General features: G+C 36.6%; 1 protein-coding gene across 1 annotated transcript; it reads left to right on the top strand.

The window, feature by feature from the left end:
- The first annotated feature begins 2,990 nt into the window (after window positions 1-2,990).
- Window positions 2,991-11,487, top strand: angel2 (angel homolog 2 (Drosophila)). Its single transcript, XM_055186148.2, has 9 exons — window positions 2,991-3,028; window positions 4,958-5,451; window positions 5,538-5,767; window positions 6,153-6,222; window positions 7,975-8,396; window positions 8,490-8,595; window positions 9,674-9,722; window positions 9,955-10,121; window positions 10,930-11,487. The coding sequence occupies exons 1-9, from the start codon at window positions 3,006-3,008 to the stop codon at window positions 11,091-11,093; spliced, it is 1,725 nt and encodes a 574-aa protein (XP_055042123.2). The 5' UTR covers window positions 2,991-3,005; the 3' UTR covers window positions 11,094-11,487.
- The last annotated feature ends 1,596 nt before the right edge of the window (window positions 11,488-13,083 follow it).

Raw genomic sequence — 13,083 nt, 5'->3', positions numbered from 1 at the left:
ATACCTCAGAGCTACATATTTGTACCAAAAAAAAGATACAAAAGCTGTCACTGGTGGTACACTTTCAAAACATACACCTTTGTACCTAAAGGGGGCACATTAGTATCTCAAAGGAACATATTGGTACCAAATGTGTACATACAATACAGTGGTGTGAAAATGTGTTGGCTGCCTCCAGATTTCTTATGTTTTTGCATATTTGTCACACTTTAATGTTAAAGATAACACAAAATGAAAGTGTTTTTATTATTAGGGGAAAACAAACTCCAAAACAACATTGCTCTGTGTTAAAAAGTGCTTGCCCCCTAAACCTAATAACTGGTTGGTGCCATCCTTAGCAGCAACAATTACCATCAAGCATTTGCGTTAACTTGCAATGAGTCTGTTACAGCTCTGTGGAGGAATATAGGTCCACTCTTATTTGCAAAATTGTTGTAATTCAGCCATATTGTAGCACATTTTCGAGCATGAACCGCCTTATTAAAGGATGGCGTAATAGCACTTATAGGAGTACTTCGACTCGCCTGAAAAGTCCGCTCCCCTTCTCCCTCTCATAATGGGAGAGGGAGGGTGTTACTGTGCCGAGTCGAAGTACTCCCAAAAGTGCTATTACGCCATAAAATAAAGTTCCTCTTTTAAATCCGCTTAGAAAAGCGCTACGTTTTATTTTGTACCACCAAACTTGCTCGTATAACTACTCGTCTTAAATAGGAAAAACGTTGATGTGTTTGGTCACTTCTAACTTTATCTCTAAATGGTACCATTGAATGAATGGGGCTAAGCTAAATGCTATCGAAGCGTCGCAGCGCGCTCCAGCGCTTACGTGCACACACACAGATGATAGAGGGATGTATCAAAAATTCTTAGTTAAGGTAATAACATATTTTAATATTGAAAATGAGAAGACTATTCCTTTAAGTTTTTCTTTAGCCATTCAGGAGTGGACTTGCTGGTGTGTTTTGGATCATTGTCCTGCTATAGGGTGAGGTCACCAACAGAGGGCCGAACATTGTCCTTTAGGACACACACCTTCCAAAATGTTTGACTTTTGTCTCGTCAGTGGACTAGTCAGTGGACTAGTCTTCAGTGGATCATCAAGATGTTTTTGGCAAAACTGAGACTAGCCTTTATGTTCTTTTTGCTCAGCAGCGGTTTTCATCTGGGAACTCTGCCGACCATTTTTGCAGAGTCCTTTTCTTTTGGAGAAGTCATGAACACTGACCTCAACTGAGGCAATTGAAGCCTGCAGTTCTTTGGATGTTGTTGTGGGGTCTTTTGTGACCTCTTGGATGAGTCGTCGCTGCGCTCTTAGAGTAATTTTGGTTGGCCAGCCACTCCTGGGAAGGTTCTCCACTGTTTCATGTTTTCGCCATTTGTGCATAATAGCTCTTGAAATCCCAAAGCTTTAGAAATGGCTTTGACTAATATTTAAATTAGTTTGGTGATCTGAAACATTAAAGTGTGACAAATATTCAAAAACATAAGAAATCTGGAGGGGGCCAACACTTTTTCACACCACTGTATCTGTACATAAACTGCACCTACTAGGACTTTTTAAATGTTACCATCCCAGTGACAGCTTTGTACCTATGAACATGAAATATAAACATGACTGAAGATCAGCCGTGTGAGAGAGATGCATTAAATAATACAGATCAGGCAGAGGCTCAATCTCCAACCGGCTGAAGAGTCACACTTGATTACTATACAATCAATATATCTGAGCCACTGGTGGACCGTCTATGCTGTAAGGTCATTATTTTTTCATTCAAGTCACATTTTACACTCAAGCTTGATCCTATTATAAAGTGAAATGCGGAAGACCTTTGCCCATAAAACTACTAATCTGGCTTTGTGCCTTTATACACCTGTTTCTCCAAAGACAGAGTCATTATAAACCTCTAGGCTTACAGAAAAACAGAGCCAAGCAGTTTTCTATTGCTTTACATAAACGGAAAGAGCAAAATTGCTTTAATCTTAATTACTCTGAAATGAGAGCACTATACTGTACATTGAAGGATAAAATGGTGTGAAATCTCTGTTAAATGCACGGATTGGCTGTAAATCGTGTAATATGCATCCTTTGCATTTCTTGGTGAAAATACGCTGATTGGCTTAATGTTTTTTTTTATATCACATTAAATTTTCCATACTGAACAGTTTTTCTTGCTCTACCAGTACATAGTTGGGACATTTTTACTGAAAGTGTACACCGTTCAATGTCGACTTTTTTCCACATCTTACTCTTCTTGTAGAGTAAAAGACTTTCACACATCAAGCTTAATAAATGCAAAAAGCTCTGTCTACACTTTGATCCATTTACTTTGACATTTCCTTATGCAGCCCACCTAGCTTTAATCTGTGAATGTTAATATTTGATATGCGTGCGGGTCAGAAGGACCAAGGTGAACCTCAAGACTGCTGACGGTAACTATTGTTATATAACGGAAGCTGTTAATTTTTCATCCCCAAGTTTTCTTTCATTTGGATGAATCTTACACCAGAACTAAAGATAATAATTCCTGCTGAGATGTCTTTTTTTCATCTTAGACAGCTCATTTTAACAGACTGTTTCAGTTAACTGTCTCCTAATTATAGTCTTTCTGTCAGTATTACCTCCAATTACAACACAACACCTCCTCTTCCAACGTCCCTGCTGCGTCACCCAGATCAACACATTTTTAACGCCAAATTACACCCACCAACCAAGCATTTTATATTAAGTAAATTGTGAATTTATTTATCTACTTACTAGTTTGACAGCTTCGACAAAAAACGATTGCAAAGAAATGTACCATAACCTTGGTATTTATGCAAATTCACAGATGAGCAAAAGGTAATGGGCCGTATCAGGGGGTATGGTCAATCTCTAAGGCAGATGGCTGGTCTTGATCTGCAAAAAATAAAAAGTTACGATTTTTGGGACCATATCGGCACAGATTTGAAAAATTCTGATGCTCCGTAGGCTGACAAATTTGAAACTTAATAGGCCAAGATTGGCACACATGATGAGACAGTTTATCTGTAGGTATGTATGTTTTATTAATCTTTATGTTCACGTGAAATGATTTGTTAGTAACTTTATTAAGGAAAATTCATGCTCAATAGTTTTGCCAGCACTGAACAAATTTATGTAGTGGTGTAATGTTGTTATTTTGTCTATATTTACTTTGTAAGTGACAAAATTTAAATTTTCCTACAAATAATTGGCTGGGAGTATTTAGTAGTTGATATCAAATTATTACTGGTCGATACTAAATCACGCACTTTAGTCAATGGTTTTACTTTTTTTAAATGTTAAAAATTTAAACACGTCATGCTTTTCTTTATATCTTGAGTACATTAAAGCTTTGTCTGATGAGCCAATAAAATATATTTATAAAGGATAAGACTGACCTCTAGTGGTTAACTTACAAAGAAAGTTGTTCTTTCAATATGGACTTTGACCATAATTTTGACCCCCTTCAATTAATATATTTCAGCTTTGTAAATCTTTATTTATATATTTATTGTTTAGTCTTAATGTTATGGTTTATATATTGTGTCATCATTTTAGATGCAATACGAACATTAATAACAAGAACATTCCATTCCCACATGAGACAACTTTGTTATATACTTATAATTTACAATATATATTCTAATATATAATTACTGTTTTAAACTATAAGTTAGTGTATTTTTATAATTATTACACTTTTCAATTCATACTAACTACAGTATTCTATATCTGTGAATTTATAAACTAAGGCAAATAACGTGTTAATAACGTAACAAACACTATTGTATTTAATTAATTTTATTACACTTTACTATAACAAGTACTTTTTAATTCATCGCATTTGTAAAGTTTCGCACAAAATACTGTATTTGTGCCACATTACAGCACCCAACCATCAACATTTCTGTGAAGGCAGGCAAAAGCTGAAAGCCTCCCGCGTGCATTTCAATGTCACACTAACATTTATTTCAACAATCATTTCATAGCTCGTATGATCGAGACATCGACATTATAGGGTATTTAACGTTACCCAGGATTTCTATAACACTGCACAAAAACATTTAAAGACCACGTCGTTAATAGTTTAACCACGTCGGCAAATAGCTTGAAATAAAACGCTCTGTGTATTATTTGTGTATTTTGTCATAACGCGCTTTCCGTTACGACGTCATATTTGAACGCCATTGCAGCTGTTTTGATTTCACTCAGCGCTGCACAGAGAGGCGGAATATGACATCAAAGTACCGCGAGAGCGACTCGAAAGCTGTGCATTTGACTTGATCTCGCGGTATATTTGTCATACTACGGTCGGTCTGCGCAGCGCCGCGTGAAGTCGATCTCACCGGTTTGTTTTGCTAGCATGTAGCCTTCCACGCTAGACGTATTTCTTTACTGCACAGTGTTTTTTATTTAGTAAAGAGGTTTTTATTCAGCAGAGATTATGCTTAAGAGTAGTTGTATGATGTGAGGATATTACATGTCTCGATACAGATATGTTAACTACGACAGACCCGGTGTTTCCTCGGAGTAAGCTTCTTTAATATTTGATCCTAGCTAACGTTAACGTTACATTGTTTTGTGTCGAACCCAATTGTTTGATATTATTGTACTTCGTTATGATGCTTGTGTTTGAAGGCATAGCTTTTTGTCTTAAAAGTTATTTGCTTAAAACCTTTAAATTTTAATTGGGGTTTTTTTTTGGGGGGGGGGATACAGTAAGGTAAACTCCTAACCTCTTCATCTTTGGTTTAGGCTAATATTGTAATTTTGCTTAATGCATTTTTTACCAAAACAAACAGTCATTGGCCTATTGAAGATCCCTCTAAAGATTCATTAATATAAATCTAAGATTTTCATGGGTCCTACGGGTGGTGTTACCATAGTAAAACCCATGGTATTTTTCCCTAGGTGTTAGTATTGTAGTACAAAGAATAACATTTATCTGTCTTCTCACAGACATCCCATGTTTGGCCGTTACCTGAGCACAGCGGGTTCTCCGCCAGCTCGGACTGTTTTAAGACACTGGGGACACTGGTATCAACCTGGTTATTTATGGTCGACACGGCCACCACACGTTCAGCATCGCTCTACTCCTTTCAGCAGTGCCCGACACCCCTCTTATAATAGGCAACCGCGGCCCCCTGGTCCATATAACTGGAGCTCCTGGAGAAATACGGGTGTACTGCCACACCAGACTCATCCCAGACAAAGTGTTCGTTTTTCTGGAGATCTGATGGACTGCTCTGATAGAGAGCCTCCACAGAAAAGGAGAAAGAGCACAGAAGGGGAAAGATCACCAGGGGAAAGATCTCAACGCTCACCAGAACGTTTACCTACAAAAGGCACCCGGCGTCCCAAAGGAAGTCCTGAGTGGCTTCGGAATGTAACTAAAGATTCAGTGCCTACTGGGAAATTTCCTTCAAGCCCTAAAAGTACTCCAGCCACACCAGGTGAGGCAACTCGGTGATTAAAATGTATATTGACTGATGTGTGTTTTAATAAAAAGCCAAAATTCACTTTTTCTTGTCTTTTACAGAGTTGACGAGACATTGGGAGGATCTTTCTCACCCCCATAATGCTAGACCATCTGTAAAAGGGGGAAAACAAAAACGGCCATGTGATTTTTCCGTAATGTCGTACAATATCCTCTCCCAGGACTTGCTCTGTGATAATGCTTACCTTTACAGACACTGTAATCCCCCAGATCTGGACTGGCAACACAGGTTTTCAAACATAATCAAAGAGTTGGAACAACGCAGTGCTGATATAATGTGACTGAATATCCTTTTTTGTGCACTTGGATTATTTTAATTGGCCATTATATTGGATTTTTCCCATTCACAATTGGAAGATTCGCTTTTCTGATAAAGGTGTCACATCTGTTTTTTATCCTTTCCATGCGTACAAACTGGACACATCACAAAATGCCATCTAGAATTATGTGATTTTATGTCATGACTTTGTTCACACAGCATTTAAACAACTACCCCGGAAATATTATAACTCCATAAACCAGAAAATAATGTTTAAATACGCCCTATGTGTATATGAGATATGAGATAAGGTGATATTTAAGTAAATGCTGTTAAATTTACTGCCAAGGCGTATTGTGCAAATGTGCTGATAATTCTGCAATAACTTTTCTGTGTAGATAATGTGCCTGCAGGAGGTGCAAGAGGACCACTACAAAGAACAAATCAAGCCTTCTCTTGAATCTTTAGGTATTTTTAGAGTCATTTTGGATTTAAATTATATTTTTTAAGATTTTAACGTTTAAATTCTTTATAATTAAATAATGCATCTCTTTTTATCAGTATGCATGAAAATCGGATATGCATATGGGTGATTATATCACTGAAGGTACTTTTGTTGTGGAGAGTCATTATTTCTTTTCTGCTTTTTTACTGTGTTAATAGGGTAACAGTGTTGACACAGAGAAGCTCGGCAAAATCGCATACATTATCGGAGGCGATTTGTCCACGATTATGAGCGCAATTTTGCCTAGCTTTTGGTGAAATACGGCTCTCTGTAATAATTGCCTCTGCATTTGAAAGCAGGTGATGGCAATTTATAGCCAGGTCCAACCAGACTCTCGTACATTCATTTCATTTGTACGGAGAGTCTGGTCACGCTCCATTGCAAAGCGTTACTTCCTTTAAGGAGGGTCCTCTGTTGAAGTTTAAAACTATTGGATCTGCCCAGAGTCACTCTGAATCTGCCATAACCAATCGCTAATGAATCAAACTTTTCCCGAACCCCGTGGGGAGGAGGGCCATCTGGCGAACGACCTCAACGTCATCGTTCTTAGCCACCCCCGTCTGTTCGCTGATTGGACCTGCAGATTTTTGCCGGAGAAAACGAAACTCTACTCAGCAGTCCCAGACATTGTACTGAAGCGAAATGAAAATTAAGCGGAAGCATGTGGTAGGACGGAGCCAGGCTAGGCAATTTACTACTAATCATGGAACCAGCTTTACTGATGAGATACGCATGAGAATCGTAGGCAATTTATTGCCCACCCCTAGTCCAGACACGTAACCGCAACAACGCACATGCGTCAGATAAACCGTCTATACTGTCAACACTGTTACTTTATCTTGGTAACAGCTATATAAGACACTTTATACAAATAATATTATATTGTTACGGCCTGTAATATCTTGTGATCCATGGCAATATGTTGCAAATTATTAAAAAATATAAACATTTGAAAAAGCTGAAATAATGACTTTGGACACCAAATGTCACTGTAAAAAAAAGATTTGTTGGTTCAACTTAACTCATTCCCCACCAACCAGTTTTTTTTTGTTTTTTTTATTGCCCGGCAGCATTTTTTTGTAATTTTCACAAAAAAATTTCCTCTCTAAATATATAAACATACAAATATATAAATGAAAGAACAGAACAAACTAAACAGGAAAAAAGTTTCATCCTATCTTCATTTGTTCTATTTTTTATAGCCTCTTTAATATGGGTAGGTTTCTTAAAAAATACCTAATTTTGAGCAAAAGCTGAAATAATTAAATTTTTGTAAAGGCATTTTATTATAGAACAGTTTCAGAATGGTAATCGAAACATACACGGAGTTTAAAATAGTGTACAAAGTATTTGCTTCAGTTTTTTATAAATTGGGTAATCTAGTGGAATTGCGTAATTACAGATTACTGTATAAACTCATCAGGGAAGCGTCATTGTCAGGGAAATGTTTTCTCTTAATTGACTAGATAACTCGTCAATGGCGGGGAAAGAGTTTTAAAAGTAAGTAACCAGTTTGCCTTAATTTTGGGTTAATTCAACTTAAAAATATTAGTTAACTCATAAAGATTTAATTAACTTAAAATTTTAGGCAACCAGGTACCTTACTTGTTTAAGTTGAACCAATTTTTGTTTTAACAGTGTGCGCATATATGATCACAGATACATGATAATAACACATTAACACAGTAGAGCATCTTTATCTGTCATTGAAACAGGCTACCACTGCGAGTTCAAACGGAGAACAGGTGTGAAGCCCGACGGATGCGCCGTGGTCTTCAAACGTGAACGCTTCTCTTTGGTCTCCTGTCATCCCGTGGAGTATTTCCGTCGTGGAGTCCCTCTCCTAGACCGTGATAATGTGGGCCTGGTTCTTCTCCTTCGACCCATCGACTCCAGTGGCTCTTTTACAAACATCTGTGTGGCCAACACACATTTACTGTACAACCCTAGACGTGGTGACATTAAACTGGCCCAGCTGGCTGTGCTCCTGGCAGAGATAAGCCGGGTGGCTCAGTTACCTGATGGCAGCTTCTGTCCTGTGGTGCTTTGTGGGGATTTTAACTCTGTTCCGTGGTCTCCTCTATATCACTTTATTAAGGAAAGCAAACTGGAATATGATGGCTTGCCGACTGCGAAGGTGGGAAACGGTTCCTTATTGTAATATAGAAATATAGTTTATAGTTATAAACCCTGGAAATGTTTTAAAATGTTTGGTTTTTTAATTTTGCAGGTGTCAGGGCAGGAGAACTCAAGAGGGCAGCGTATCCTCACGGTGCCAATTTGGCCCAAAAGTCTGGGCATCTCTCAGAAGTGCCAGTTTGAAAGCCCAAGCAAAGGTGTGGTCGCATATTATTTTTTCACCATGTATTACCACATGTAATATAAACAGACACTGATTTATTAAGAAGAGGTGGCAAACCATTTTTAATTTAACAATTGAGAGGGAGGCAATACAATTAAGGTATTTGAAGTAACAGATGAGGAAAATCACACACAATTTGTCGTCATAACCAACAATATTCATAATATACACAGGGTTCCCACGGGTCAAGGTCCTGGAAGTTTTTAAAAAATATACATACATAGATACAGGTCATTGAAAGTGCTAGAATCTATAGGATAATATCATAATAATTCTAGACTTTTTAAGCACACGTGCTAAACTGTTCGCTTTAAATGCTTGTATCTTCTGTATGCGAATGTTGATTCATACCAAAATGCTTTTTTGCATAGTTGTGTTTAACAAATGAAAACGTCTCGGGTTACGTATGTAAATGTTGTTCCCTTAGAAGGGAACGAGACACTGCGTCTCATTTGCCATACTTCCTGCGTCCATGTAACGCCATCTTTGACAATATTTCAGATAGCGATATACTTCCTGGCTCCCGCGTCACCTTGTCTTTGTCGTTAAGCCTCACCATTGGTTGAATTTGATATACACATTCAGACACACTTACCATTGGAGGCGTCTCCAAAGTGTCACCTCAGTGATGCAGCGCAAGTTCCCTCGAAAGGGAACTGTAACAATGTATCTTAAAAGGTAACACGATGTAACCTTGCTCTCACTTGAAATGTGTCCCCACATTTAGTCCTTGAATTTGAGGGTATTGGACCTGGAAAGTCCTTGAAAGGTCCTTGAATTTGAACTTAACTTAGGTGTGGGAACCCTGTATGCAATGCCAAGTGTAGACTAAAAGCGAGACATGTATTAGAAAATCTGAACATTCATATTGAGAAGATTCGTAAAGTTCCCTTTAATGCAGAATATCATATTAACTATAGATATCTTCTGCTAAGTTTGACAACTAAAGTATATTAAAAGTGCACAGAAAGTATTGCTATGTTGAATTATAAGCAGCAGTAACATTCTTGAAAGGCTTGAAAAGATTTCATGTTATATAATTCCTTTCACAGATCCCGAAGTGAAGGATTTGGAGCAGGAGGCTTTAGCAGAAATTGATGGGTAAATTCATGAGCCTGTATTCATCATTCATGACAAAGACAATTGCAAATATATCTTTCTGCCTTTTCTCACCATTCTACATATTTAAAGCAAGTTGACTTGACAGTCTGCGCTGTTCTGCAAATTTAGGAAAATGATTTGATGGCTAAAAGCAACTGAAACGTTATTCCCTGCATGTCAGTCTTTATTTACCAACATTGAACATTGTGTTCTCATGTGATCTGTTTTGTAGATTTACCAAGCCAAGCATTCAGCACAGTTTGCAGCTGACCTCTGCATACTCCCACTACCTGAAAGAGAGCGGTCACCCTGAGATCACCACCTGTCACTCACGGACAGCCATCACTGTCGATTACATCTTCTACACCGCAGCCATGGGAGATGTGATGGCTCACCCAGGTATGATTTATGTCTATAAATGTATTTTTTTCCACTTTAGCTGCTGTAGTATCTATGTGACCTTGTCGAATGAACATGTATTTGTATTTTTATTTTTAATAAAAGTACTCTTGTAGGAAAGATGCCGGTAGACTACTAATGCCGACGTTACATCACCACTCTTGTAAACATGTGAGCAGTGATGCTGCAGTTTGATGCAGTGCAGTACATTTCACAGAAAATAAAAGCTGGTTACAATGGCTCAAGAAACTCATTTACACCTTCACAAAACTACTGATCATGGTAAAAAAAAACAGTGCTTTGTAAACCCCAACAACACACAAACACATTAACATGAGATTTTAAATCTTAGATTTTAAATTTGCCATCAAAATGCACAAAGTGTTTGTGTTTTGTACTGTGGTCATTCAAAAAAAGGCTATAATAACACAATTTTGTTATTTATATGGCTGAATGTGCCTACCATAATCTTTTTTATGTTTTTGTTTTGATATGTTTCTTTTTGTTTCTTACCTTTGCATATTATCATCATTATTATATTTGTAACCATTATAATTATTATTGTTGCTATTAATGCTGATAACACACCCATCCTAGTTTATTATGTATTTGCTTATGATTGTTATTATTATGATTATTATTATTACTTTTATTATTAATATTAATAATAATCCTAATAATTATGTATCTACTTATTATTATTACTATTATTGTTATTATTATCAAAAATATTATGCATTTTGTTTCCACCATAATCTTTAAAAGTTTGCACATACACATACTAATTTGTTTTTTATTTCTAACCCAGAATGCAGTGTGTCACCAGAGATGGGTCTACAGCTGCTGGGCAGACTTGCTCTGGTGGGGGAAGCTGAACTCGAAAAGGTCAATGGCCTTCCTAACCAACACAACTCTTCTGATCACCTGCCTCTTCTGACGTGTTTCCGTTTACACCCTCGAACCGACAACTGACAGATCTGCAGTGTTTACTTGCATCATACAGCCTTGCATTGTGTGACCTCATCAACAGTATATGCAGTACGGTTCAGTCATCATTGTGTGTTTTTTTACAAACAAGTGACCTTCATACAGTCAGGAACTTTAAAAGAAATTACATCACATACCTTTATCCTATGACAAACTTGAAGCAGAAGTGGAGCTTGTCTATAATGGGACAGTCTCACACACGCTTCACTTAAAAAAATAGGGACATTTTATTTAATAAGAAAGAAAGAAAAATGGCAGCTTTCACACTAAGCAAGTAAATGAATATGTTTATATTTTAAGTTTAGACCGATTTTACAGTGCATTTCTGTTTCACACATTTTAAAGACAAAGAGCAAAAAATAAATAATTTTATCTTTAATGAACTGTTGATATGTGTCTTGTTTGTTTGTGATAAACATATTATTATTGATATTGGAAACATGTCCAAGTTCAATAGTTAAAATATCATTAAAATTAGGTTTTGCTGTAAAGTCGAGACATTATTTATTGGAAAAAGATGTAGAATAGTTTTTAGGTCTATATTTTACATAAAGCTAAGACGACCTGACAGATTTTCTTTTCTCACTATGTCTGATAACGCCACCTCATATGTGAAGCACGAAGACAGTCTGATGATTTCAGCATTTATATTTTAATCTCTTTCACCGAATGCTGTTGCTGGGCAGATGTTCAAACATGCATTTATTTGCACTCTTCTGATCTTTTCAAATAATACTGCCCTATAATCTTATCTTTGTTGCATCCTAATGATTCATAAAGGCACCAAGCATGACTTGTTCCCCTCATAACTTTCCAACATGGCTGTCTGTGTGAATGAAATATTATAGGTTTTGGAAGTGATAGCTGCAGTTCAATGTGCTTGCAGTTCAATGGGATTTGCAAAGCACTTTGTCATGCGTTCACAGTAAATGGAGTGTTTTTTAACAAGTCCTGACTATTTGGTGTGCGTTTTTGAAAGCTCAGGAGATTTTTTTCCAATAAATTTGCAGCAGATCCATCCCGGAGACGTTGCTTTTGTAAGCGGATTAATACTGGCACATTTCTTCAATGCTAATGAAAAGACTTCACTCAGGATAGATTCTTTAATATTGCTGTGCACATGGCCATGAGATTTATGAACATAGGTGCTGGCCTGTGTTACATCACACCTTGTTTAATCTTAAATCCCTTATTTTGCAACCTGCTGTTTGCCATAGAAAGAACTGCCTATGACTATCCAGATGAAAGCCTTGCCATTCATTCATTGCACTTTTAGCCCATATAACCTATGTTTTGTTATCTTATAGTAATGGTTTTGTATAAAGCATTTGTATAAAGCAAGTTATGGTCATTTAAAAGTACCATTAAAACAATGCTACGAGTGAGCGATCGCCCTGTGGTAATGTTTCTGGTAAACTCAGCAAGAATCAATAACATCAAAGTCCTTTTAGAGTAAGGTGACCAGATTTTTTAAATGAAATCCAGGGACATTTCCCAGTTAAATGGTGAAAATCTCATTAAAATCTCATTTGTTGTTATCTATGAATTAAAAAATGGGGACAAAATGTTTATTTTTTTTTTTAGTTTTCTTTTTTATTGTTGTGGGTTCACTGCAAAAAAATGACTTTCTTCTTACTTAACAGTATTTTTGTCTTATTTTCAGTACAAATATCTAAAAAAATCTTAAAACAAGACGCATTTTCTTGATAAGCAAAATCCCCTAAGAAAAATCTAGCTTTAAGTCAAAAAAATTTAAGTGAATTTGTGCTTAAAACATACAAAAAATATTTTTCTTGAATTAAGTAGTGTTAGATTTTTTGTTCAGCTGATTTCATAACATTGTAAACGTGAAGAACAGAAGGAATAATCCAAAATATAAACATATTAGCCTACACAAAACAAATTCTCCGTAACATACTGTAATCAGTTCACTTCATTGGTTTATTATTTTAATTTAACATGAGTAGTTAGTATC

Source organism: Misgurnus anguillicaudatus, chromosome 18 (assembly GCF_027580225.2).
Source record: "Misgurnus anguillicaudatus chromosome 18, ASM2758022v2, whole genome shotgun sequence".
NCBI classification, from domain to species: Eukaryota; Metazoa; Chordata; class Actinopteri; order Cypriniformes; family Cobitidae; genus Misgurnus; species Misgurnus anguillicaudatus.
This window is presented reverse-complemented; position numbering and strand designations above follow the sequence as displayed.

What these genes read in the sequence shown, in the direction of transcription:
- angel2 (XM_055186148.2), top strand. Translation starts at nt 3,006, where the DNA reads ATGATGAGACAGTTTATCTGTAG. An exon ending in ATGAGACAGTTTATCTGTAG is followed by an intron (nt 3,029 to 4,957) that starts GTATGTATGTTT and finishes GTCTTCTCACAG; the next exon opens with ACATCCCATGTTTGGCCGTT. An exon ending in TGGAACAACGCAGTGCTGAT is followed by an intron (nt 5,768 to 6,152) that starts ATAATGTGACTG and finishes TTTTCTGTGTAG; the next exon opens with ATAATGTGCCTGCAGGAGGT.